The sequence below is a fragment of the Triticum urartu genome, chromosome 1A (genome assembly GCF_056163025.1).
Source record: "Triticum urartu cultivar PI428250 chromosome 1A, HENAU_Tu73, whole genome shotgun sequence".
In the NCBI taxonomy this organism is placed as follows: domain Eukaryota; kingdom Viridiplantae; phylum Streptophyta; class Magnoliopsida; order Poales; family Poaceae; genus Triticum; species Triticum urartu.
In genome coordinates, this window is record NC_141873.1 from 573,636,065 (window position 1) to 573,663,399 (window position 27,335).

At 47.8% G+C, this 27,335-nt stretch overlaps 3 protein-coding genes across 9 annotated transcripts; 2 read left to right on the forward strand and 1 right to left on the reverse strand.

Annotated features, from left to right (window-relative positions):
- Positions 1-7,590: 7,590 nt before the first annotated feature.
- LOC147992912 (uncharacterized) lies at positions 7,591-9,747 on the forward strand. The gene is made up of 2 exons (XM_087541795.1): positions 7,591-8,747; positions 8,926-9,747. The coding sequence occupies exons 1-2, from the start codon at positions 8,005-8,007 to the stop codon at positions 9,542-9,544; spliced, it is 1,362 nt and encodes a 453-aa protein (XP_087397921.1). The 5' UTR covers positions 7,591-8,004; the 3' UTR covers positions 9,545-9,747.
- A 1,600-nt stretch (positions 9,748-11,347) lies between these two features.
- On the reverse strand, positions 11,348-20,075 carry LOC147992913 (uncharacterized). Its single transcript, XM_087532551.1, has 4 exons — positions 19,969-20,075; positions 12,343-12,432; positions 12,193-12,266; positions 11,348-11,697 (listed from the first exon to the last, which is right to left on the reverse strand). Exons 1-4 carry the CDS (start codon positions 20,036-20,038, stop codon positions 11,449-11,451), a joined length of 483 nt encoding a protein of 160 aa, XP_087388677.1. The 5' UTR covers positions 20,039-20,075; the 3' UTR covers positions 11,348-11,448.
- On the forward strand, positions 19,595-24,288 carry LOC147992914 (uncharacterized). 7 transcript variants are annotated; one of them, XM_087532531.1, is made up of 7 exons: positions 19,597-19,931; positions 20,409-21,440; positions 21,549-21,612; positions 22,392-22,491; positions 22,597-22,944; positions 23,030-23,178; positions 24,100-24,288. In XM_087532531.1, exons 4-6 carry the CDS (start codon positions 22,404-22,406, stop codon positions 23,119-23,121), a joined length of 528 nt encoding a protein of 175 aa, XP_087388657.1. In that variant the 5' UTR covers positions 19,597-19,931; positions 20,409-21,440; positions 21,549-21,612; positions 22,392-22,403; the 3' UTR covers positions 23,122-23,178; positions 24,100-24,288. The 7 variants fall into 7 exon arrangements, with proteins under 7 accessions (XP_087388667.1, XP_087388657.1, XP_087388662.1 ...); XM_087532536.1 differs by having other exon boundaries at positions 20,409-20,557; XM_087532525.1 differs by having other exon boundaries at positions 19,598-19,931; positions 20,409-20,557; positions 21,315-21,612.
- Positions 24,289-27,335: the final 3,047 nt, after the last annotated feature.

A 27,335-nucleotide genomic window follows, 5' to 3' on the forward strand; every position in this document is an offset into this window, starting at 1 on the left:
CATTCCTGGAAGCTCTTCTGGAAAGACGTCTTGATATTCGCAAACGACTAGAATTTGCGAGATAGCATCCAGTTCACCCTTCTCATTGAGAGAAAATAGACGGATGGTATCATCACGAGCGGCAAAGACAATTACATCCTTAGACGAATGAGTCAATTGAATCTGCCTGGCTGCACAATCAAGATGTGCCTTGTGCTTAGAAAGCCAATCCATTCCGAGAATAAGATCAATATCGGAGTCACCAAGAACAATAGGAGAAGCTAGAAACTTGTAGTCACCCAAAGTGATAGTAACATCCGGAACGCAGGTATTAGCTGTCATCTGCTTGCCCGGTGACACAATTTGCAGGGAACTTTGCAGATACTGATAATCGCACTCATACTTAGATGCAAAAGGTTTGGAAATGAAGCAATGCGATGCACCAGTGTCAAAAAGAACTCTTGCAGGAATATCGTTAACAGGAAGGTTACCCATGATGACATCTGACGAGTCCTCTGCCTGAGCTGCATTCACCATGTTAACCTTGGCGTACTTGGGGTTATGCTTGACCACAACTGTACTTGCCGATCTGACAGGAGGAGGAGGAGGAAGACGCCTCTGGTTGAAGCACTTGTTGGCATAGTGACCCTTCTATTGGCACTTGTTGCACGTGACCTCTGAAAGCGAACGGTGATATGGAGCACTCGATCTTGGAGCTTGAGACGAAGTCTTGTTCTGAAAGCCAGGGTTGGGTGGGTGGGAAGATCCACTGCCACCTTTGCTCTTCTGATACGGCTGACGGAACGGAGGAGGAGGAAGCCAATACTTCTGCTGCTTGGCCACTTGAGTAGAGGAAGAAGGAGTAGCATCTCTGACTCGCTTCTTGGAAGCATCACACCTCAGTTGAGCGGCCTCTTGCTTCAGTGCCATGTTGTAGAACTCATCATACCTCAAGGGCTCAAAGAGAACAAGAGCTAGCTGGATTTCTTCTCTGAGACCACCCCTGAACTGGTATATCATGCTCTTCTCATCAAGGACGTCCTACTTAGCAAAGCGGGCGAGCTTCTGGAACAACTTGTTGTAGTCATAGACAGACAAAGAGCCTTGCTTCAGGTTGCGAAATTCCTCACGCTTGCTTTCAACCATGCTCTGAGGGATATGATGAGCTTTAAAATCTTGATGGAATTCATCCCAGGTAATCAAACGTCCTCCTCTGGAATCCTTGTACTGCTGGAACCACTCTGCAGCTTGGTCTTTGAGTTGGAAGGAAGCGAACTTGACAAAGTCCTCAGGCCTGACGTTACTGCACTCGAAATGCTTGCACAGATCCACGAGCTAATCGTCATCATCAGTTGCCTCAACACAATTGCTGAAAGTCTTTAGCCCGTTTACAAGGAACTGGTTGAGTGTAGCAAAGTGATTCTGATTGTTGCCTTGGTTGCGTTGGTTCGCTTGATTGCGCTCTTGAAGAATTTGTATGATCAACTGTGTGTTTGCATTGGTTGCGGCCATCACAGCTTGCCATGCCTCCGGAGGAGGTGGAGGTGGTGGCGGATCAGGATTCGGAGTCGTGCGCGTTGGAGGAGCCATCCTGAAAAGGTTGACATCCATTAGCACATTGATAGGCAAATATTGAAGCTGAATCCAACTGAATGAAAATTGCAACATATAGTCTTCACATCCGAACATAAGAACAAATGCATTCCTCTTGAAATGGTCACATATCTATAAATTGAGAAGCCACTTAGAATTTAGGTAGAGAAATAAATCAACAAGGTACGGATGAAGAACGAATACTCGGTAAGAAATCCCAATCACAAACCAAATATCCGTGGAAGAAGAGCTAGAGCTACAAGAATTCCCACCTATGAAACTCCCGAACCTTTCCGGTTATGCAATCAGGTGTTGGGGATACAGGGGAAGCATAATATCTCACCCAAATCTAGCAAATCCTACATCCAGCTGTATCCATCCTTCAACACATAACCGAGAAAACTTCGGAAACCATCTACCTCAACCTTTGAAAAGCATCCGTTATACAAGTTATGGCGATACTCCCGAACTCCCGCCCCAGTACTGGGTGGCGTCGAGGTTATCTCACCAACGAACTGCATAAAAGAGATTTTCGATGTCGGCGTACTAAACTCAGGTATTCCAGAACTGCAACGATAAAATTGTGACGACAACACCTCGGAGCTCAACTCCCCGGGACACTGCCACAACCCCTAAAGACAGGAGGCACCAAGAACAATGTTCTCGTCACAAAACCATCGGAACGATTCCAAGATACCCGCATGATCCTAAATTTTTTTAGTGAAATTCGAGAAGAGAAGAGTCAAAACTCTACGTCAGGATGCCTTACCAGAGCGATGAGGAGACTGGGGAGTAAAAAGAATTCCTAAATTCTCCGATATATAATTCCTAAATGACTCAAAACATTTTTCTAGACTCAACAACGGCTGCTAAAAACGATTAAGCAATGGGGCTCCTAAGGTCGGGGAAGGCTCTGATACCAACTTGTAACGCCCTCGATGCGGCTATAGCTCCCACGTGTCGAGGCACAACTTAGAGGCATAACCGCATTGAAAGCAATGTCGCAAGTTAGGCAATCTTCACAACATCCCATGTAATATAGATAATAAAAGGGAAGATACATAGTTGGCTTACACTCGCCACGTCAATCAAAGTACATAAATAGCATTACAACATTCAAACACTCATGGCCCGACTACGGCGCCAAAATAAAAGACAACCCAACATGCGACACGGTCCCGATCAGCCCAACTGGGCACCACTACTGATCATCAGGGAAAGACACGTAGTATCGGCGTGAGTCCTCGTCGACCTCTCACTTGAGCTCAAGCGCGTCATCTGGAACGGAATCATCAGGCCCCGCATCTGGTTTAATAGTAATCTGTGAGCCATAGGGACTCAGCAATCTCGCACCCTCGCGATCAAGACTATTTAAGCTTAATAGGTAAGGCAAGGAAAATATGTGGAGCTGCGGCAAGCGACTAGCATATATGGTGGCTATCCTGTTCGCAAAAGAGAGCGAGAAGAGGAGGCAAAGCGCGGGCGAGTAACTAAAGGGCAATCCTGCGGCAAGCATTACTCCAACACCGTGTCCACTTCCCGGACTCCGCCGAGAAGAGGCCATCACGGTAACTCACACAGTTGATTCATTTTAATTAAGTTAAGGTTTAAGTTATCTACAACCGGACATTAACAAATTCCTATCTGCCCATAACCGCGGGCACGGCTTTTGAAAGTTCAAATCCCTGCAGGGGAGTCCCAACTAAGCCCATGACAAGCTCTCACGGTCAACGAAGGAATAAACCTCCTCCCGAGACATTCTGATCAGACTCGGTATCCCGGTTCTATAAGACACTTTGACAAGTTAAAACAAATCCAGCAACACCGCCCGAATGTGCCGACAAATCCCGATAGGAGCTGCACATATCTCGTTCTCAGGGCACACTCAGATGAGCGCTCCATACAACTAAAACCAAACCTCGAGTTTCCCCGAGGGGGCGCTGCACAGGACTCTAGTTTGGACCAACACTCAGAGGAGCACTGGCCCGGGGGGGTTTAAATAAGATGACCCTCGGGCTCCGGAAACCCAAGGGGAAAAGAGGCTAGGTGGCAAATGGTAAAACCAAGGTTGGGCATTGCTGGAAAAGCTTTAATCAAGGCGAACTATCAAGGGGTTCCCATTATTACCCAACCACGTAAGGAACGCAAAATCCGGGAACATAACACCGATATGACGAAAACTAGGGCGGCAAGAGTGGAACAAAACACTAGGCGAGAGGCCGAGCCTTCCACCCTTTACCAAGTATATAGATGCATTAAGATAACATGGCAATATAATGATATCCCAACAAGTAAATAATGTTCCAACAAGGAATGGTCTCCAATCTTCACCTGCAACTAGCAACGCTATAAGAGGGGCTGAGCAAAGCGGTAACATAGCCAATCAACGGTTTGCTAGGACATGGGGGGTTAGAGGTTTGACATGGCAATTTGGGAGGCATGATAAGCAAGTGATAGGCATCGTAGCATGGCATAGAAAAAGAGCGAGCATCTAGCAAAGCAAAGATAGTAGTGATTTCGAGGGTATGATCATCTTGCCTGTAAAGTTGTCAGAGTTGACTGGATCCTCGAAGGCAAACTCAATGGGCTCCTCATTAGCGAACTCTTCTCCCGTCTCTATCCAAACAAGACAAACAAGCAACAAGGACACAATCAACCACGTGCAAACTCAAACAACATGATGCAAAGATGGTATGCTATGCGGGATGCAATATGTGATGCATATGCAAGATTTGACAAGGAATGCATGAACCTGGCCTCAACTTGGAAAACCAAGTGTGCCACTGGAAAGATGAGATGAAATCGCTTGAAAACGATATAAAGATCACCGGAATCGGAGTTACGGTTTGGAAATGGCAAGCGATTCAAATATGACACCGGTCTGCGATTTAGAGCAAGTAGTCATGTAAATGCAACAATATGAACATACTACAACACCCAAACATGGCATCAAAATATATGGCAGGGATCCTCTCATGATTCTTAACAAAAGACTAGCACTGAGCTACGGCCAATTCATCCATTAACAGGTTCAAACAAGTATGGCAAAAATGCATTTGGCAAACAGATCTCAGACTTGGTGAAATTAACACTCGTCTGGAATTTCAGACCAAATAGCACTCTTTGGAGTATGAAAACTATATGCTACAGGACCTGAACATGGCAAAGTAAAGCATGGCATGGAGCTACTCAAAGAGCTTAACAAAAGTCTCTTAGTGACCTTGAGCCAAAAGGGATCAGAAAATACATTTGCAAGCATGTGAACATGGCAAAAACATAATCAGTTTTCAGACTTAGTGAAAACTGGAGCATGCTGAAACAGATATCAAGTAGGCATGTTTACGAGCTCGATGCACTCACTACAGAGCAAGTCATGGCAATCTAAGCATACACCCATCAAGAATACCCAAAATACAAGCTAGACATGGCAAGAACAATAACATAGCATGCACGGATCAACTACAACATCCTTGGCAAAATTGCTAACAAGTAGACAATCTGCCCAGATTCACCAAATAGCAAAAGTAGAGCTCGATTGACTCAAGCTAGGGTGCTCCATAGTTGCAAACAAAGACATGGATGGATATAGCACTACAAGATTAACAAAACATCCTTACTGATCATCCTCAAAAGAGGCACGGATCATTAGAAAACAACATGAACATATGGCATATTGAGATAAACAGCTCAAGGACTTAGTGGAAATGCTAAGTCCCTGAAATCAGCATTAACGAATGCCCCACTTTGCAAGCTTGTGCTAGTCACCACACACATCACAAAAATATATGGGTTGCACCTATGGATAGATGGCAAAACATATAACAAAACTCATGTAGAGCTCATGGGCATATCATGCACACAATAATCACGGCAAAAATGACAAATATCTAATTGGAGCAGCAGATCTGACAATTATCTCAAATAGCATTTTTCTAACAGCATTTCGGGCATCAAGATGAACTCAAATGAAAATGATGCAATGAGACGAAATGATGTGCTCTTTGAGGCGAACATTTTGATATGCTATATGCCCAAAACGGAGCTACGGATGCAAAGTTATAACACGATGAACATGGGCATATGGATCTGGGAGTTTGAGGACTTGGTAGAAAATCACCACCCGCGGATCTAGGGTTGACCCGGGCACGCAAAACGAGGCGGTGGCGGATATCACCGGAGAAGACGAAGACGGCGGCCGGCGAGGAAGGGGTCGCCGGATCCGGCTCTCCCGTGGCCGGATCTGGCCGGAGACGAGGTCGGGGAGGCGACGGCCGGTCGGAGGGCGTCGCGCGGCGTCGGGGTGCGGCGGTGGCCGCGGCGGCCCGGTGCGGCGCCGGCCGGAGGAAGCACCGGAACCCGCCGGCGATGGCGTCTGCGGCGGCCGGCCGGGAGGCGGGGCGCCGCGTGCGGGGAAGAAGAAGGGCGCGGGGCGGCGCGCAGGGATGGGCCGGAGAGGGCCCCGCACGGGCTCGCGGGCCCGCGGGGTCGGCAGCGATGTGGGCGCCCGGGCGGGCGAATCAGGCGGTGCCACGTGGCGGCGGCGGGAGGAAAACGGACATGTCCGTCGGCGGTAGTTTTGTCCGGCGGCGCGCGATGATGAGTGGAGCTAGGGTTTCGGGGGGAAGGAGAAGGAGAAATTCGGAGGGGTCTTTAAATAGGCATAGAGGGAGCTAGGAGTGTCCAAATGAGGTGCGGTTTTCGGTCACGCGATCGTGATCGAACGATCTAGATGATGGAGAAGGTTTTGGTGGGTTTTGGGCCAACTTGGAGGGGTGTTGGGCTGCAACACACACGAGGCCTTCTCGGTCCCTTGGTTAACCGTTGGAGCATCAAACGAAGTCCAAATGGTACGAAACTTGACAGGCAGTCTACCGGTAGTAAACCAAGGCCGCTTGGCAAGTCTCGGTCCAATCCGGAAATGTTTAATCCCCACACACGAAAGAAAAGTAGAAATGACCACCGGAGGAGAACGAAGCGCCGGAATGCAAAACGGACAATGGGGAAAATGCTCGAATGCATGAGATGAACACGTATGCAAATGCAATGCACATGATGACATGATATGAGATGCATGACAACTATAACAACACACGAAGACAAAGACCCGAACCCGAGAAAATAAAATAACTTAACGCCGGAAGCGGCAAGAGTTGGAGTACAAATTGGGTAAATCATATCCGGGATGTTACAGCGCCTCACCCGCCCACGCCACGCCCGTGCTCTTGCTCTGCCGATGCAGCCGCTGGTGCCGCCGCCGCTGCCGGGCCCGTGCCTGCCCGCCCTCGCGCCCGCTCGCCGTCTCTGCCCAGCCGCGCCTCGCCGCCCACCAGCGCGCCTACCAGGATGAAGCAGGAGTCCCGCAGACCCCGCACGAGCCCGCGCCCTCCGCTCCAGGCTCTGCGTGCCCGCCTCGCCACCCACTGTCGCGCCGCGGCCAATCCCTCGCCGCTGCCTGCCGCCGCGCCGTTTGCCGCCCCGTCCGCGCCCGCGTCGCCTCGCCGCCGCCTGGGCATCTGCCGCGCGCGAGCTCGCCCGCCGCGCGCACGCCCTGCCCCGGCCTGCTAGCCAACGCGCCCAGCCCCGCCCCGGCCTGCTAGCCGCGCGCCCCACCCCGCCCCGCCCCGGCCAGCTAGCCGCCGCGCCCAGCCCCACCTCGGCCTGCTAGCCACGGGCCCCGCCCTGCCCCGCCCCGCGCGCCGCGCGCCCCGCCCCTTCCCGTGCACCCGCCTGCTAGCCTTGCCCGGTCCGCGCTCGACTGCCCGTGGCCCCGCCTGCTCGTCGTGCCACTCGCGTGCACCGTCATGGGTGGTGTGTGGAGCAGAAGAGAGAGAGGAGAAAAGGTGGAGAGAGAGGATGGTGGGCCATGAGAGATAAAAAAGAGAGAGGATGACAGGAGGGTCAGGGGGTCACATGTAGAGGACACGTCCCGGACGAGGACGACGCAGAATTGTCCACTTGCGTCCGTTTTCGACGCAAAGACAGACCAAGTTTGCGCTCAGGATGGGGCGAGACGGACCAGAAACGGCCGTTTTTTTAAGATAGGATCGCGCGTTGGGACATCTCGTTTGTCCGTTTCATCCAAACAAATGGAGCCGGACGATTTGGTGTCGTGCGGTGGAGTTGGCCTTATCTCCAGGTCCAACGCGCGTGCCACTCATAAATGCATATAGCAGCAGAGTCGGAGAGTACAAGTTTTATCCGGTTTCGTGTGGTAATATAACAGGTCTAGATTTAAACGGGCGATCAAGGTAGCCGGGTCATAGCAAAGTTCTCATGCCAACACGCAGGACCTAGCTATAACTAATCCATCATCGTTCCTCCCCCTCACGAAAACAAGTCCTCCTCGATCTCGATCTCGATCGGAAGTAGCTCGGCCTAGTCCGTCTCCCCTCAAAGCCTACTCAACCTAGGTCTACGTAACGGTGGGACATCATGGACATGGTGCACATCGACCTTGTGCTGGACATACTTCGCCGCCTGCCCCCACGCAGCCTCGCCGTCTCCCGCTGCGCCTGCACGGCCTGGCGCGCCGCCATCGACCACCACCGTCTCCTGCGCGCCGACCTTCTCCCGCTCTCCGTTGACGCCGCCGTCTACGACGAACGCAGCAGCGAAGAGCCAGCGAGGCTCTTCGGGCGCCCCTCCACCGCACGCCACATCACCAGCAACCTTGACTACCTCGCGGACAGCTGGTTAGACGTTCGCGGCGTACAGGATCACTGCAACGGCCTCTTCTTGACCCACGGCTGGATGGATGAATTTCGGGTCAAGGTTGTCAATATCGCCACGCGGCAGTGGGCGCCGCTGCCCCTACTGCCGTGCGCGTGCTCATGGCCGGCCGTGTGCGGGCGTTGCTGCAACAACCGCTACCTCGTCTATGACCCCACCATCTCACCACACTACAAGGTGTTGTACATCCCTCGTATTCTCGCTGACACGACCTGCGCCGAGTGGCCGCCTACGCCGTATGTCATGTATGTCTTCTCGTCAAGGACAGACCGTTGGAAGGAGACGTCATTTGTTCGAGAAGGTGACGCTGCTGCCGCTGGAACCGCTGACGATGTAAACTCCTGTAACCATGATCCTGATCCTGATGAGCACATGCACTACGCCGCTTATTGGCAAGGGTCACTCTACGTTCCTTCCCCGCGCATAAAGGATGATTTTCTTTTGAGGTATGTATGTATTACTCAACAATGGTTACTTTAGTTTTATTTTTGTCAATATAATTTGATTAATTTGTTTGAGGTATTACTCACACTCAGGCACTTCGATTTATTCTTCTTCTTAGTATATTATGTAAAAATAAATAATTCTGGCAATTAATCTTAAGCGGTGATTATCTTCTTACAGAATAAACTTGTCGAGTGACAAGTACCAGCTAATTAAGTTGCCAAAAGGACGAGTAGAACCACATTTTCGTCTAGGCAAATCGAAGAAAGGGGTCTATTGTGTAGTGAATACCAATGTGCGATGCACGTTTCGAGTTTGGTTTCTTCATGAATCGTGTGGTCTGACAGACTGGGTTTTGAAGAATGAAATCAACCTTGAGCCGGCATTTACTAAACAAGATTGGCACTGTGGACCATGGATCCCACAGCCGCCTGAGCATATCCAGTTGTTGTTGAAGAGTAATATCAACCTTAAGCTTGCAGATGAATACAACGAAGCAGTAGCGAAAGATGGTTTTGATTGGGACTCTGACGACGAAGATCTTGTTAGCATTACAGACTGGCCTAAAAAGTGTGATCCTTACATTGTGGGCCCTTATTGTCTTGGTTTCCATCCCTATAAAGAAATTGTCTTCTTTAATGAAAGAGGGGTGTCCCCTTGTTCAATGGTAGCCTACCATTTAAACAGCTCAAGGATACGGTACCTGGGTAATATGAGGTCCCGCTGCCGCTATTCAATGGAAGAGGTTTCTTTTGCGTACACACCATGTTGGATGATGGACTTACCTGGAAGCAACTAATTGGCGCCATGTGGTTGAAGTATTTCGTTTTTAGATAATCTAAATATTTTTCAGCGAGGATCAATGTCAGCGACAATATAATGTCTTATTTAGTTTTTCATGGTACACTTTTTTGTAGCGGTGCTCGTATGTGATTGATTTGTGGTGCTGGTGGAATCAAGTCAATTCTGTTATGCCACTATTTTATTTGTTTCTCTGCGGAAATTAAGGGGAGAGAGGAGGCCCACACGTGGAAATCAGGGGGAGGAGATTGATTGCATCGGAGTCCGTAGGTCGTACGCGTAGTTTGATTATGTAACTTTAGCATTTTTAACAACATTAATTGTAAAGATGCTCCACTTAGTCCAAAATTTTGTCTCTCTTACACTTGTGATTTGATCTAAAGGCTAAATTTTTGTTTCCACAAAATTCAAAAATTGTTTGCTTGGGTCATAATTTTTTACTCCACTTGTATTCTTTTTTTTGCAAGGATACTTCACTTGAGTTCGTTATTTGTTCCATGAGTGTTGAAGCTTTTTGTCCGAGAAGGCCCCAAATTTTGTTTCTTAGTCACGCGTTTAACCATTCTTCCACTTGTAGACAGTGGCGGCAAGGGGGCTCTTCCCGAGAATCCTCTGGAACACAAAAGAATTTGGTCTCAAAAAATTACTACATGTGTTATACCGTGAACATTTTGCCCACAAACTCAAGTCCAGCCAAAAACTGGCACACACGACAGCCATACACCAAGATAGACACAACCGACTGGTGTCTAGTTAGGCGGGCGAGCAACTGAGCACCTCGTCTCCTACTGACCCCCCCCCCCCCACATTCCCAAATCGATACCCATTCCCCAACCTAGCTGAAGGCGTCGGTGGCAAGCAACTCCAGGTCCGGCGGCCAACCCTCTCCCTCGGTCCCTCCCTTCCCCTCTAGACGGCCATCTCCCTCCCATACACTCGGCCTTCAGCCCTCCCCTCCGAGTCTGACCCTTTCAGCCTCTCCTCTGCCATGCGCCAGTCCACCTCTGGACTCCCTGCCCCCCCTGCAGGCGCCCAACGCCCTCCATGACGGATGGCTCACCCCCGGCAGTCCGGCCTCCATCGTCGTCGACACAGTCTACATCCACCAAGGTATTCTTTGCCTATGCTTTTAAAGGTTTAGCAATTTGAAGAATCTATGCGAGCTTTCAGTTCTGATGGTTGAGTCAAGAAAGAATGAATACTATTAAATTGTTTACAAACTTCTTAAGTTGGTGCTCATTCTTCCGGTGGCCACTGCTAGAGTTGAGAGGGTTTTTTTCTCAATGAAATACGTGAAGAATGCACTAAGAAACAAAATGAGTGATGCATATTTAAACAATTGCTTGATTACATTTCTTCAAGCAAGTGAGGGATGAGGATGTCATCAATCTCTTCCAAAAAGGGGCTTTCTTAATTGTTAGATATATTGCAACAATGATATTTTGCTACTAGGTCATTGCTTTATTGATGTTGCCATCTTACTGTACATTTGTTGTTCTATTATATTGCTTTGGAAAATAAGATTGTACATTGACAAGAATACCCAGGAGCAAATTCCTGGCTCCACCACTGTAGTTGTAGTCATGATTTGTTCCAAGGGTACGGTTTTTCTTGTACCACTTGGTCCACAGTTTTGTTACAAGCGAGTGTTGTGACTATTGTTGGTCAAAATTATTTGTAGTAAAACATGCTTACTAGTGCCAATCGGCTAGTTTCTTATAACATTCTACAAAGTGCCACAAATTCAGATGTTAACAATCATTCACACATCATCAAAGCAAAGGTTTACGACAGACAATTATTAAGCATCTTAAATCATCTTTCCTACGATCGATAGAGAACATAATTCAGTAAGCACATCTGAATTAAGAACTTGATTCTCTTTTTTTACTTCGTTGTTCACTAACCAACACAGGGAGTTCGCACTACACGGTTGGATCTGTCCACTATGAGCCTAACACGATTCGTGCAGTAGGCCATGGTCAGAAACTGGTTCTGTGGAACCACTGAACAAAAGAGGTCCGGCTTGCCTTTCCTGATGATCCTCTTGGCCTTGTCCGCCTTGAGACCGACAACACCTGGCCATGAGCACCAATGGTATTTCGTCAGGTCTGTGTTGGTTGACAGCTTTATTTTTTTTCCTTGCGTTGCCTCGTTCAACCTACACAGTCCGTGGATCAAGTTAAACTTTGCACATCCCGCTGAATTTCCGTGCCAACTTTTGTGATAGAAAACATCTATCTACATCCCACATATGTATATATAAATCAAAGGAACAACTAAACCTAGGTACTCACTGAGCTGGGTTGGATTTTGTGCTGGGCTTTGCAAATCCCGACCTTGAAATCCCAAGCCCATGCCTGACCTAACCAACGGCCCAATTTTTTTTTGCAAATTTAAATAAAAATAGACCTATTTTTGGAACCAAATAATACCATGTTATACCTATTTTTCTTATAATATCCCAAAAACATGGTTTACTCGGCTTTTCCCCGAGCTTTGGGTTAAGTCCAGCTGTATGTGGGAAAGTGAGGCCTGAGCCCTACCCAGATGCCGGGCTTGTTGGGCCAACCCATGTCGGAGTTTAGGAAAAACGCACATGATTGCTTATATTTTCGTAATTCCATGAACAAATCATATACATACCTTCTCTTTTTCCGATTCGGATGATGATGTGGTAACTTCGGCAACCGGATTCGACTCCTCAGCTTCAACAAGGTCTGATAGGGCGTAGAGGACTTGAAATTATGTCAAACATGTATGAAAATAAAATAGTGCTTCGAATCAAAGGTTTACCTGCGGGAGGGTTCAGGGGCGCTGTGACGGGTCCCAACGAAGCTCCTTCTCCGGGCTCCCCCATTAAGTCACGGTTTCTTTGTACTATACCTGCAATAGTAGATACGTACCACATCATATAAAAATAGACACGCGTTAACCAAGGTGAAGTTGCGGCGCTTCTATGATCTCAAACAAAGTACTACTCTTGGATTCGACAGATTGAGAGAGACCAAATGCTTGGCTGCGCGCATGAAGTCATCTTGTTCTGGACTCACAATTTTTTTTATTTTTTTTGAAACGGAAGCAAAAGCTTTGCCTCATCTCATTAATAAAGAAGGCGTATAGAACAAAGTCTCAATAAGGGTCATTACTCCTCAACAAATGCGAAAACAAAACGAACTACTCTCACGGCATCAAGGATCCCAAGTGTTTAGCCCCGGCCAGAACCCAATTCCTGGCCTCCACCTTGATGCCCTCTAGCACCGTGGTTGGCATTGAGGATTTCTTTTAGAACACCCTCGCGTTTCTCTCTTTCCAAACCTCCCAAGAGACTAGCATTACAAGCGAAGAGATCGTCTTCCTCCGGTGTCCGCGGTCAAGGATCGTTCTAGTCCACCACTCATGGACCGAAGAGATTCCAACCCAATCGGCGGTGTCGAGCTCCTGCGTGTCAAGCCAACATCTCACCGCATTCCAAATGCGCATGGAGAACCTACACTGGAACATAATGTGTGCCGCCGTCTCCGGCTCCCTTTTGCATAGTTGGCATAAATTGCAATTTGGCCACCCTCGTCGTTGTAGCCGGTCTGCCGTCCAAACCCTGTTCTTGTTGATGAGCCACGCGAAAAACTTGCACTTGGGGGGTGCCCAGTTTCCCCATATCACTTTCTTCATGTTGGTTGCCACCGCCCCTTCGAATTGCACCTTGTAGGCCGAGGCGGACGAATATGTGCCATTGGTCGTGAGGTTCCACTTTATGTCATCGGCCAGGTCATCTCGAAGTTCAACTTGGCTGAGCTTCTCCCAAAGCGTGCAGAACTGTGCAATATGGTCAACTGAAAGCCCATCCTCCATTTTAATCCAGTGCACCCAATTTTGATCCTGCATGGCCTCCTTTACAGATTTATTCTTGTTGGATGAGCTCGCGAACACGAGCGGGGCGATGTCCTTGGGTTTCTTTCCTTCCAGCCACGGTGAGTGCCAGAAATGCGCCATCCGACCATCCCCCACGGTGATAGTAGTCGCCGCATAGAAGAGCTCTCTGTCCATGGAGTCGCATGGGTTTCCCAAGCCGACCCATGGTCTATCGGGTTCCTTCCATTCGTACCATAGCCATCTCAGGCGCAAAGCTCTCGCATATAAGTGAAGGTCGAGGACTCCCAAGCCGCCAAGGCTCTTTGGTCTGCACACGGCCTTCCAGTTGACCTTGCATTTCCCGCCAGAGACCTTCTCCGCTCCCGCCCAAAGGAAGGCCCTCTCGAGCTTATTGAGATTGCTCAGAGTACTCTCAGGAAGTTTAATCGCTGTGGCATGGAAAGTGGCCTGGGAGGTGGTCACCGATCTAACCAACTCGGTTCGCCCAGCCGCCGTGATGAACCGGCCCTGCCAAGGAACCAAGCTCCCTGCAGCTTTGTCTACCAAGTGTTCAAGATCAATTTTCCTGAGCCGGTGAATGGACAGCGGGAGGCCGAGGAAGCGCATTGGGAAAGTAGCACGCTTGGCCGGAAAGCACTCAAGAACGGCATCCAGGTCAATGCCGCTGCAACTAATAGGAACCACCGAGCTCTTTTCGAGGTTCGTTGTGAGACCGGTGACTTCGCCAAACCCAGCCAGGATGGAGGTTAATTGCTGGATGTCCTCCTTGAAAGGCGCCACAAATATGGCGGCATCATCGGCATATAGCGAGGAGCGCATGCAGGTGGCCCTGCCCCCTATCCGGTGTAGCTTGCCCTGTCTTGTGGCGGTGTCGAGAATGCTCTGGATAGGGTCAATGGCCAGGACAAATAGAAGGGGGGAGAGCGGCTCTCCCTGCCGGAGGCCCACACTGTGCCACATAGGCTCACCCGGAATCCCATTGAGAAGGACTCTGGATGAGGATGACCGCAGCAGGGCAGTGAGCATATCTCTGAACCGTGTCAGGAAACCGCGCCGACTGAGAAGGCTGAGCAAGTAGTCCCATCTGACAGAATCAAAAGCCTTTTTTATGTCTAGCTTGAAGAGGAGGGTAGGCTTCTTTAACCGGTGCATCCGCCGAGCAAGGTTGCGCACGTACATAAAATTATCGTGGATGCTTCTGGACTTGATGAAGGCGCTCTGACTACGGGATATCAGAGTGTGCATGAATGGTGCTAACCGAGTTGCCATCATCTTGGCCACAATCTTAGCCACCGCATGGATGAGGCTGATTGGTCTGAAGTCAGAGATGCTCTCCGCAATTGCTTCGGGTTTTGTCCACTGATCCAACGTTGGGTGGGAGTGAAATCAAACGGACAAACACGATCGACATGAGTGAACAGAATCGTGCTAGCCATTCATCGATCGATTGTTATTATGATTATTAATGGAAAGAAAGGGTGCTGACTGCTGAGACCACCCAGAGCAGGCAATAAGACGAGGAGAATTCAGTGAGAGAATGAGATGAACACATGGTCGTACGTATACGCACCTTACGTCGATTCGATGGATAACAAACCGAGAAAGAAGCACGGCGGCGCGAGGTGACAACGGAGGAAAGAGATGGCCATGGCCGTGTATTTATATATAGCGAGTCTCGTCCAGATTAGCTAGGGTTTATCTTTTCAGAATGACTAATTCATAACTAGATGTTTTTTAAGAATGTCACATCTAACTATTTTTTTATTCAACGCAGGTACAGGAGGTACAGCGATCGCAACGCTCGCTCGCAGCGCTCGCATGTTTGCGGGGTGGGCTTTTTTTTGGCCCATGTTTGCGGGGTGTATATTTTTTGTTTTTGGGCCGCGCCTGTTTTGCGGTCTTTCTTTTTTTGTTTGTTTTGAGCCGTGTTTGCTGGGTGTATATTTTTTGTTTTTGGGCCGCGCCTGTTTTGCGGGGTTTCTTTTTTTTGGGCAGCGATTATTGCGGGCTATCTTTTTTTTCTGCATCTGTTGCTGGTCGTTAGTTTTCATTTTTGTGCCACTTTTTGTTTTCATTTTTGGAACTTTTTTTTCATACAACACATGGGACATTTATAGATACCTATTTTAATATATTTTTTTGTTTTTCAATTTTTTTATGAATACATAAAATGCCAGATATGGTTGCTACAAGCTTGAACATCGTCAAAAGAGGGATGTCTAGGCTTAGTCTAGTCAATGGGTCCCCAGTTGCATGTCAAGCATCGACTCGCAACTAGGTTGTGTGTGTCTGTATGTGTTTTTTTTGTGGCCCCCAATTGCAAGTTCACCATCAACTCGCAATTAGGGGATGTATGTATGTGTGTCGAGGGTCCCCAATTGCATGTCGATAACCGACTTGCGACTAGAGTGTGTGCGCGTGTGTGTGTGTTTTATTCGTGGCCCCCAGTTGCAAGTTGACCACCAACTCGCAACTAGGGGATGTGTGTGTGTGTGCCATTATGTCAAGGGGTCCCGAGTTGCATGTCAAGCATTGACTCGCAACCGGGGGGGATGTGTGTGTTTGTTGACGACCCCTAGTTGCAAGTTGACCATCGACTCGCAACTAGGGTGTGTGTGTGTATGTGTTTTGTCATGGGTCCCCAATTGCATGTCGATAATCGACTCGCAACTAGAGTGTGTGTGTTTGTTGAGGACCCCCGGTTGCAAGTTGACCATCAACTCACAACTAGGGGGTGTGTTTGTCTATATGTGTGTTTTATTTGTGGCCCCCCAGTTGCAAGTTGACCATCAACTCGCAACTAGGAGATGTGTGTGTGTGTCTCGAGGGTCCCCAATTGCATGTCGATAACTGACTTGTAACTAGTGTGTGTGTGTGTGTGTGTGTGTGTTTGTTTGTCATTTTGTCAAGGGGTCCCCAGTTGCATCTCAAGCATCGACTCGCAACTAAGGGAGATGTGTGTGTTTGTTTGACGACCCCTAGTTGCAAGTTAACCATTGACTCGCAACTAGAGGGGGTATGTGTGTGTTTTGTCGTGTGTCCCCAGTTGCATGTTGATAACCGACTCGCAATTAGGGTGTGTGTGTGTGTTTGTTGAGGACCCCCGAGTTGCAAGTTGACCATCAACTCGCAACTAGGGAGTGTGTTTGTCTATATGTGTGTTTTATTTGTTGCCCCCAGTTGCAAGTTGACCATCAACTCGCAACTAGGGGATGTGTGTGTGTGTGTCATTTTGTCAAGGGGCCCCGAGTTGCATGTCAAGCATCGACTCGCAACCGGGGGGGGGATGTGTGTGTTTGTTGATGACCCCTAGTTGCAAGTTGACCATCGACTCGCAACTAAGGGTGTGTGTGTGTGTGTTTTGTCGTGGGTCCCCGGTTGCATGTCGATAATCGACTCGCAACTAGGGCGTGTGTGTTTGTTGAGGACCCCCAGTTGTAGGTTAACCATCAACTCACAACTAAGGGGTGTGTCTGTCTATATGTGTGTTTTATTTGTGGCCCCCCAGTTGCAAGTTGACCATCAACTTGCAACTAGGGGATGTGTGTGTGTGTGTGTCTCGACGGTCCCCAATTGCATGTCGATAACTGACTTGCAACTAGAGTGTGTGTGTGTGTGTGTGTTTGTCATTTTGTCAAGGGGTCCCCAATTGCATGTCAAGCATGTCAAGCATCGACTCGCATTGTTTGATAATCGACTCGCAACTAGGGTGTGTTTGTTTGTTGAGGACCCCCAGTTGCAAGTTGACCATCAATTCGCAACTAGGGGGTGTGTTTGTCTATATGTGTGTTTTATTTGCGGCCCCCCAGTTGCAAGTTGACCATCAACTCGCAACTAGGGGATGTGTGTGTGTGTCATTTTGTCAAGGGGTCCCGAGTTGCATGTCAAGCATCGACTCGCAACTAGGTTGTGTGTGTCTGTATGTGTTTTTTTTGTGGCCCCCAATTGCAAGTTCATCATCAACTCGCAACTAGGGGATGTATGTATGTGTGTCGAGGGTCCCCAATTGCATGTCGATAACCGACTTGCGACTAGAGTGTGCGCGCGCGTGTGTGTGTTTTATTCGTGGCCCCCAGTTGCAAGTTGACCACCAACTCGCAACTAGGGGATGTGTGTGTGTGTGCCATTATGTCAAGGGGTCCCGAGTTGCATGTCAAGCATCGACTCGCAACCGGGGGGGATGTGTGTGTTTGTTGACGACCCCTAGTTGCAAGTTGACCATCGACTCGCAACTAGGGTGTGTGTGTGTATGTGTTTTGTCGTGGGTCCCCAGTTGCATGTCGATAATCGACTCGCAACTAGGGTGTGTGTATTTGTTGAGGACCCCCGGTTGCAAGTTGACCATCAACTCGCAACTAGGGGGTGTGTTTGTCTATATGTGTGTTTTATTTGTGGCCCCCCAGTTGCCAGTTAACCATCAACTCGCAACTAGGAGATGTGTGTATGTGTCTCGAGGGTCCCCAATTGCATGTCGATAACTGACTTGTAACTAGTGTGTGTGTGTGTGTGTGTTTGTCATTTTGTCAAGGGGTCCTCAGTTGCATCTCAAGCATCGACTCGCAACTAAGGGAGATGTGTGTGTTTGTTTGACGACCCCTAGTTGCAGGTTGACCATTGACTCGCAACTAGAGGGGGTATGTGTGTGTGTTTTGTCGTGTGTCCCCAGTTGCATGTTGATAACCGACTCGCAATTAGGGTGTGTGTGTGTGTTTGTTGAGGACCCCCGAGTTGCAAATTGACCATCAACTCGCAACTAGGGGGTGTGTTTGTCTATATGTGTGTTTTATTTGTTGCCCCCAGTTGCAAGTTGACCATCAACTCGCAACTAGGGGATGTGTGTGTGTGTCATTTTGTTAAGGGGCCCCGAGTTGCATGTCAAGCATCGACTCGCAACCGGGGGGGGGGGGATGTGTGTGTTTGTTGATGACCCCTAGTTGCAAGTTGACCATCGACTCGCAACTAAGGGTGTGTGTGTGTGTGTTTTGTCGTGGGTCCCCGGTTGCATGTCGATAATCGACTCGCAACTAGGGCGTGTGTGTTTGTTGAGGACCCCTAGTTGCAAGTTAACCATCAACTCGCAACTAAGGGGTGTGTGTCTATATGTGTGTTTTATTTGTGGCCCCCAGTTGCAAGTTGATGCAAGTTGACCATCAACTTGCAACTAGGGGATGTGTGTGTGTGTCTCGACGGTCCCCAATTGCATGTCGATAACTGACTTGCAACTAGAGTGTGTGTGTGTGTGTTTGTGTGTTTGTCATTTTGTTAAGGGGTCCCCAATTGCATGTCAAGTATCGACTCGCATTGTTTGATAATCGACTCGCAACTAGGGTGTGTTTGTTTGTTGAGGACCCCCAGTTGCAAGTTGACCATCAATTCGCAACTAGGGGGTGTGTTTGTCTATATGTGTGTTTTATTTGCGGCCCCCTAGTTGCAAGTTGACCATCAACTCGCAACTAGGGGATGTGTGTGTGTCATTTTGTCAAGGGGTCCCGAGTTGCATGTCAAGCATCGACTCGCAACCGGAGGGGATGTGTGTGTTTGTTGACGACCCTAGTTGCAAGTTGACCATCGAGAAGCAACTAGGAGGTGTGTGTGTATGTGTTTTGTCATGGGTCCCCGGTTGCATGTCGATAATCGACTTGCAACTAGGGTGTGTGTGTTTGGTGAGGACCCCCAGTTGCAAGTTGACCATCAACTCGCAACTAGGGGGTGTGTGGGTCTATATGTCACTATTGGAAACAGAGAATTTGCCATCTGCCAGCAGATGGCAAAGAACGTCTTTGCCATCTGCTTACAAAAAACAGATGGCAAAGAAATGACAGATGGCAAAGAACCTGGTTGCCATCAACCAGTTCTGCTGGCAGATGGCAAAGAAGTGGGTGGGCCCAGTGGATAACGGCGCTGTAACAGCCCACTAGCCCCACCTCTTTGCCATCTGCCAGCTGATGGCAAACATTCTTTGCCATCCGCTGGCTGATGGCAAAGAAGTGGGCTTTTGCCATCCGCTGGCTGATGGCAAAGAGGTGGGACTATCTCCTCTCCCAACTCTCAAAAAAAAATCTCCTCCCCTCTCTCCCAGCCCGGCCCCACCCCTCTCTCTCCCAGCCTGGCCGACCCCTCTCTCTCTCTCCCCACCTCACCCGCCCACCACCGCGCGCCCCCACCCACGTTCCCGACGCCGGCCCGCCCCTCCCCGCCACCGCAGCCCGCCCCTCCCCCGCCCCTCCCCTCCACGGCAGCCCGCCCCTGCGCCCGCCCCTCCACTGTTCCAGGCCGCGGCGCCGCCCCCTCCCCGCGGCCCTCCCGGCCACCGCGGCGTGCCCCGCGGCCCTCCCCGCCACCGGAGTCCGCCCCTCCACCGAGCCAGGCCGCGGCGCCGCCCCTCCACGCTCGGCTCGGCGCACGCAGTCACACACTAGCAGACAGCGGCAGTGGAAAGAGAGGAGTGAGAAGCAGAAGAAGAACAAGAACAGGAGAGAAGACCCGGAGGAGAGAGAGAGGAAAGACGAGAGGTAAGAGATTTTTCCTCCCTGCCCTCCAATGGCGTACCTTGGATCCATTCTTGCACTTCTTGCTCTCGAAGAAGCCACTGCATGTTCTTCTTGGATATCTGTAGCATCTGTTGTTCCGTGAGGGAAGAGGGGGAAAGAGGAGGGATTTTTTCCCCATTTGATTCGGTGAATGTAGGAGTAAAAGGGGGCGGAGAGGCCGAGGGATTTGGCATCGGATGCCGCCATTTCCTCCATGGTTTCTCGAGTAGGAGCAGCTATTAGTGCCCAAGCTCAAGAAAGCTTCTGCTTTTCTTTCTTTTTTGAGCATCCCTGCTTTGCAGCTTGTTTAGATTTGAGCCATTAATTTTAGCTCTGCCCATGGGATAGTTTTAGCTGTTAACTTCAGTTAAAAAATGTCGAGTTCGAATTATTCGCCTCCTTTTATTGTTTCTGTTTCTACTATATTAACATATGAACCCATTGATGTTCAACCTGCAGGGAAAGGTAATATGACCTCCTTCAAGTTGATCCATAAAGTACATATTTAAAAGGAAGGGATATTGTACAGCAGAATAGCTTCTGAAATCTGAACTACTATAGAAGTGTACAGTTTTGACAGAGTGCTTGCTTCTAGCCAATGCACTAGTGTACGTATCACTGAATATACAATACTCATCATTTATGTAATAACCAGCTTTGGAAAGAATGTACATACCTGAGAAAGAATCGATGACTTTTCTAGTTTCAACAAATTAACATTATTCTGAACGACCTGCCTGATACATAAATTAACATTAGTCTGATAATCAGCTGAATATTTCTAACCAAAGGTGGGCATATCCTACCTACTTTGTAAAAAGAATGGACCAAGTCTATCCTCATGTCGACTCTGAGGAGTCATTATCAATGTTGCTAGTGCGCACAATTATAAATAATCAGAGGCAAGTACCAAGAAAAAGAGACATAAACTAATGCAGGTATGAATGCCACTAACTTGTTTTGGGTGCCAGCGGCATGGTTCCAGAAGACTTGAAGCTCTGATTAAGCCATTCAAATGGACACGCACTTTCGTGTACTTTTCTACGACATTACTTTACCCACTTAATTAAGCAGGACCTGCTTAATGGGGGAGAACTTAGTTTTAAATCTGAGCCATTAATTTTTTTGATCGGATGGTGCAAATAATATTAACATATGTGGACGAATATGATGGCTTGTTTTACTTCTGTCTTAAGTATCTGATTTATTTTCAGCTTTTGGTTAAAAATTGGTAGCGGAAGGCATTTTGACCCATTTGTCACTGTTATTTGTTACGGCACAGCGTTGGGAGTTCCTTTTTGTACTTGTTTGTTGTGAAACATCATAATGTATCTAGTTACACGTCTGTCATGAATTCAACTTCAGGAATTTGGACTGTGGCGAAAGCCCAGAAATCTTGGTGATTGAATAAACATGGAGCTATAATGTTTGTGAAATGGAGAGGTTACATGATGAGGGGCATGCCTGTATTTCACTCAGTAGTGAGATGATGTATATGTGCTTGTTAGGGACTTTATTTGTTCCTTATTATGTTTTAGTCCAAAAACATCGACACTCATTGGGTGTTATAATCTCCTGGGGGCCTTTTACTTGTTTCAGTTGTATGATTTGTTAAAGTGGCTATGCTGGATTGCCCTGAAGGTGGTATGGATAGCACATTCAGGTAATAAATATGACAAATGAAGACGCATTTTCACTTATTTGGTAATCTAGACGCGTCAAAAGTGACTTCTTTCAAATGTGCTTGGATGATTCGTGACACACAATTAATCTATCACAGGACTCAAAAATAGTTAGCTATCTTTACTTCCTTATAAGCATTGCCCTGGATTTTCTCTTTAAATTGTTTAAATTTTGTTATTGTCATTTAGGCAACTAAGACATGCTGAGCTCAAATATATTTTCTTAATTCCTTGCCATATCTTAGAGCTATAAAACACCCTTTATCTCAATCTTTGAAGACATACCGGTTGGATGGACAATGAATTTTATACTTCATTAGTATAGAAGACTCCCTGAGTAATAGATTGCAGCCATCCATACTATCGCCACACTGTATACAATGTGGACAGTTAGCTTGATAAACATGGATTTAGCATGCATATATTATTGGCAGTTTTTTAAGGCTATGCTAAAATGTGATAGTTATATTTTGTCCCGACACCACTGTATATGTTGTTGTACAATGCGGGAGGATCACGTAGAGTCGCTGTTTCAGTTTTCGCTTGGCTATTTTGGCTATATTATTACTAACCTCATCAGTGTCATACGCCGTTTGTTTATCCAAGGGCATGCCAAAATTTCCCTTTAATTACGTCATTTTTAGTGCCTACAGATGACTGATGTTTCATTTTGATAAAAGTCCCACTACGGTCAGAATGAGATGAATTACATGTCTGCAAAACTAATCAAATATGAATGTGATGAATTTCCTCTTTGCAGAATCTACATACTATGTATTACATGCAAAAAATGTTTATACAAGACATTTTCCCCTCATGGTTATATGTGTGTTGCACGTACATGCCCACGTCCTCGACGGGTAAGAAAATCAGCGCAAGGATCAAATCCCAAACCTATTTTTCTTTCTTCCGTTCCTTGTCCATTCTTTGTCCTGAACTGAATTCCGTCTTGTTCGCTGCAACAGCAAAATCCAGCTACCGGTGGGGATATAGAGGATGCCAAGATGGACAACGCATTGGTATCGAGTTTGCCGAGCTCGCGAGGACAGACCACGACCTGGTGACCTTTGCCATTGAGGGCACCGTCTACCTTTGGAGCCCCGTTGATCTCATGACCCTCGCCACCGCCACAGCCAACGCCACAGGTGAGCAAACATGCACGCGGTACCCTTCCCTGCTTATGTCTGTATACATATATATGAGGTTGATTGTTTGTTACTGGTTGCGGAGTGTGAGATTGCTAAATGGCGACTGCTCTTACTGGAGCGATGTTACCCTTCCAGGAGATAAGAGTGATACTATTCTTTGGTCAGGTTATGTTTGTTACGGATTGTTGTATTGAGGAAAGCAATTATGGAACTTAGTGTGTTTTATGGGTTTTTTTTTCTGAATTTACAGCCGCTAAGTTCCTGAAGCTTGATCGACATCTTTTGTCAGTTGCTAACTATTCGAACATCTCTCAAAATGGGAAAAGCAAGAGGGAAATGTAGCACCCCCTAGGACATCAACTGTACTGCCAGTGTACATGCTTTCACATGAAAATGCTGGTATCCACCTTGCAGCCTGCTATTGTTTTCTGAATTTGCAACTGCGGACCATTGCTTTCTGTCTGGATTTCACTCAAATTGAGCAGTTTCAGAGTGGGTGTTGGGGTAGTAGTTTTGCTCAATTCAGGATATCGTGTGAAATAAACCTATGGGATTTCTCTCCAGTTTTATGTTGTGGCATAAGATTGAAAAAAAGTAGCCATGGTTTACAAGTCACTGGTAAAACAAGTAAACCTGCTGTTGTCAAAATTTCAAACCAACTAAGCATGTTCATTTCAAATCAGTTAGCAATGACATTCAATGTGGAAGGAAGGTGAAACAGCTTATGATTTCTAAGTAGGAGTATATATTATTTCCAGGCTTTGGTTTTACTTTTTTTTGGCTTTAATGGGTCCTACCAGTGTGCATTGGGAAAAAATTATTTCAATCTAAGTGGCAACAGGTTCCAACGTGTATATGTATTATGTGCTACATACGAAGGTTCCAGCGGACTTATATTTAGGAACGGAGGGATTTTAGAACTCAATTCTCATAGACAAAGCAAGAACCTTCGATGACTAATGCTTAAGTGAGGTGTAATTGTTCAATTTTAGAACTCAATTCTCATAGACTGAAGCTCGGCCTAGGCTAGAACCCCCTTGAGTGAGCTCCTCAAGTCCTCTTATACCCCTCCTACTTGCTTGTTGGTTCAATGCTCTGCCTTTGTGAGGTGCAATTGTTCAATTTTGTTCATAGTCGAGCATTGGATGATATTGTATTTGTCATGATGCACATGGTTCATGAACTATGCCAACCTGCAGCTTTGTTGTACTAGTGATAGTAGGATAATGCAAGTTTTGACAATCCATGCATATTTCCGCATCATAATAATCTTCTTCTAGTCTTCTTCTTCTTCTAACTTTCTTCTTTCCCATTTTACAGATTTGCTTAAGATCACGGAAGCTTGGGTTGATGGAGTGCTTGTATTTAGTTTTTGTTTTGACCTTGTGAAACTTGCTACCTATGGATGAAACTGTGTAATATTGATGAAACTATGTATATGTACGGATGAAACTTGCTGTTATTGGTAACATGTGTTGGATATATATGTGTTCATGACTATTGGTAATATGTGTTGAATATGCTATATTGGTCATATAAATATATTTGTGTTTGATTTTCTGTCAAAAGGAACTGATATAAGAAAAATCAAAATTAAATGGGGCAATATAGTCACTTTGCCATTCCAGTAGTGTGTGTGTTTTATTTGTGGCCCCTCAGTTGCAAGTTGACCATCAACTCGCAACTAGGGGATGTGTGTGTGTGTGTCTTGACGGTCCCCAATTGCATGTCGATAACTGACTTGCAGCTAGAGTGTGTGTGTGTGTGTTTTGTCATTTTTTTCAAGGGGTCCTTAGTTGCATGTCAAGCATCGACTCGCAACTAAGGGGGATGTGTGTGTTTGTTTGAAGACCCCTAGTTGCAAGTTAACCATCGAGTTGCAACTACCGGGGGGGGGGGGGTATGTGTAGGTTGTCAACAACCAACTTGCAACTAAGGGGTGTGCGTGTTTGTGTGTCTTTTTTTTAATCGTGGCCCCTAGTTGCAAGTTGACTATCAACTCGCAACCAGGGGGTGTTTGTGTTTGTCGTAGCCCCTAGTTGCAAGACGACCATCGACTCTCAACTAAGGGGGGCACATGTGTGTGTGTGTGTGTGTGTGTGTGTGTGTGTGTTTTGTCGAGGGTCCCTAGTTGCAAGATGACAATCGACTTGCAACTAGGGGGAGTGTGTCTTTTTGTCGAGGGTCCCCAGTTGCAAGCCCACCATCGACTTGCAACTAGGGGGTGTGTGTTTTGTTGAGAACCCTGAGTTGCAAGTTGACCATCGACTCGCAACTAGGGTGTGTGTGTTTGTTGAGAATCCCCAGTTGCAAGTTGACCATCAACTCGCAACTAGTGGGGTGTGTGTGTATGTGTGTCTTTTTGTCAAGGGGTCCCCAGTTGCAAGTTTACCATCGACTCGCAACTAGGGTGTGTGTGTGTGTGTGTGTGTCTTTTTGTCAAGGGGTCCCCAGTTGCATGTCAAGCATCAACTCGCAACTAGGGAGGGTGTGTGTTTGTTGAGGACCCCCAGTTGCAAGTTGACCATCGACTTGCAACTAGGGGTTGCGCGTGTCTATTGAGTTTTGTTGTGGGTCCCCGATTGCATGTCAACAACCGACTTGCAACTAAGGGGTGTGCGTGTTTGTGTGTCTTTTTTTAATCGTGGCCCCTAATTGCAAGTTGACCATCAACTCGCAACCAGGGGCTGTTTGTGTTTGTCGTAGCCCCTAGTTGCAAGACGACCATCGACTCTCAACTAAGGGGGGCACATGTGTGTGTGTGTGTTTTGTCGAGGGTCCCTAGTTGCAAGACGACAATCGACTTGCAACTAGGGGGAGTGTGTCTTTTTGTCGAGGGTCCCCAGTTGCAAGCCCACCATCGACTTGCAACTGGGGGGTGTGTGTTTTGTTGAGAACCCTGAGTTGCAAGTTGACCATCGACTCGCAACTAGGGTGTGTGTGTTTGTTGAGAATCCCCAGTTGCAAGTTGACCATCAACTCGCAACTAGTGGGGGTGTGTGTGTATGTGTGTCTTTTTGTCAAGGGGTCCCCAGTTGCAAGTTTACCATCGACTCGCAACTAGGGTGTGTGTGTGTGTGTGTCTTTTTGTCAAGGGGTCCCCAGTTGCATGTCAAGCATCAACTCGCAACTAGGGAGGGTGTGTGTTTGTTGAGGACCCCAGTTGCAAGTTGACCATCGACTTGCAACTAGGGGTTGCGCGTGTCTATTGAGTTTTGTTGTGGGTCCCCGATTGCATGTCAACAACCGACTTGCAACTAAGGGGTGTGCGTGTTTGTGTGTCTTTTTTTAATCGTGGCCCCTAGTTGCAAGTTGACCATCAACTCGCAACCAGGGGGTGTTTGTGTTTGTCGTAGCCCCTAGTTGCAAGACGACCATCGACTCTCAACTAAGGGGGGCACATGTGTGTGTGTGTGTTTTGTCGAGGGTCCCTAGTTGCAAGACGACAATCGACTTGCAACTAGGGGGAGTGTGTCTTTTTGTCGAGGGTCCCCAGTTGCAAGCCCACCATCGACTTGCAACTGGGGGGTGTGTGTTTTGTTGAGAACCCTGAGTTGCAAGTTGACCATCGACTCGCAACTAGGGTGTGTGTGTTTGTTGAGAATCCCCAGTTGCAAGTTGACCATCAACTCGCAACTAGTGGGGTGTGTGTGTATGTGTGTCTTTTTGTCAAGGGGTCCCCAGTTGCAAGTTTACCATCGACTCGCAACTAGGGTGTGTGTGTGTGTGTGTCTTTTTGTCAAGGGGTCCCCAGTTGCATGTCAAGCATCAACTCGCAACTAGGGAGGGTGTGTGTTTGTTGAGGACCCCCAGTTGCAAGTTGACCATCGACTTGCAACTAGGGGTTGCGCGTGTCTATTGAGTTTTGTTGTGGGTCCCCGATTGCATGTCAACAACCGACTTGCAACTAAGGGGTGTGCGTGTTTGTGTGTCTTTTTTTTAATCGTGGCCCCTAGTTGCAAGTTGACCATCAACTCGCAACCAGGGGCTGTTTGTGTTTGTCGTAGCCCCTAGTTGCAAGACGACCATCGACTCTCAACTAAGGGGGGCACATGTGTGTGTGTGTGTGTGTTTTGTCGAGGGTCCCTAGTTGCAAGACGACCATCGACTTGCAACTAGGGGGAGTGTGTGTGTTTGTCGAGGGTCCCCAGTTCGCAACTAGGGTGTGTGTGTGTGTATGTGTGTCTTTTTGTCAAGGGGTCCCCAGTTGCAAGTTGACCATTGACTTGCAACTAGGGTGTGTGTGTGTGTGTGTCTCTTTTTGTCAAGGGGTCCCCAGTTGCATGTCAAGCATCAACTCACACCTAGGGTGTGTGTGTGTGTGTGTGTGTCTTTTTGTCAAGGGGTCCCCAGTTGCATGTCAAGCATCAACTCGCAACTAGGGAGGGTGTGTGTTTGTTGAGGACCCCCAGTTGCAAGTTGACCATCGACTTGCAACTATGGGTTGCATGTGTCTATTGAGTTTTGTTGTGGGTCCCCGATTGCATGTCAACAACCGACTTGCAACTAAGGGGTGTGCGTGTTTGTGTGTCTTTTTTTTAATCGTGGCCCCTAGT

What these genes read in the sequence shown, in the direction of transcription:
- LOC147992912 (XM_087541795.1), top strand. Translation starts at nt 8,005, where the DNA reads ATGGACATGGTGCACATCGACCTTGTGCTGGACATACTTCGCCGCCTG. An exon ending in AAGGATGATTTTCTTTTGAG is followed by an intron (nt 8,748 to 8,925) that starts GTATGTATGTAT and finishes ATCTTCTTACAG; the next exon opens with AATAAACTTGTCGAGTGACA.
- LOC147992913 (XM_087532551.1), bottom strand. Translation starts at nt 20,038, where the DNA reads ATGCTACAGATATCCAAGAAGAACATGCAGTGGCTTCTTCGAGAGCAA. An exon ending in AGTGCAAGAATGGATCCAAG is followed by an intron (nt 12,433 to 19,968) that starts GTACGCCATTGG and finishes CTACTATTGCAG; the next exon opens with GTATAGTACAAAGAAACCGT. An exon ending in GCCCCTGAACCCTCCCGCAG is followed by an intron (nt 12,267 to 12,342) that starts GTAAACCTTTGA and finishes ACGCCCTATCAG; the next exon opens with ACCTTGTTGAAGCTGAGGAG.
- LOC147992914 (XM_087532541.1), top strand. Translation starts at nt 22,404, where the DNA reads ATGTATTACATGCAAAAAATGTTTATACAAGACATTTTCCCCTCATGG. An exon ending in CATGCCCACGTCCTCGACGG is followed by an intron (nt 22,492 to 22,596) that starts GTAAGAAAATCA and finishes TCGCTGCAACAG; the next exon opens with CAAAATCCAGCTACCGGTGG. An exon ending in TGATACTATTCTTTGGTCAG is followed by an intron (nt 22,945 to 23,029) that starts GTTATGTTTGTT and finishes CTGAATTTACAG; the next exon opens with CCGCTAAGTTCCTGAAGCTT.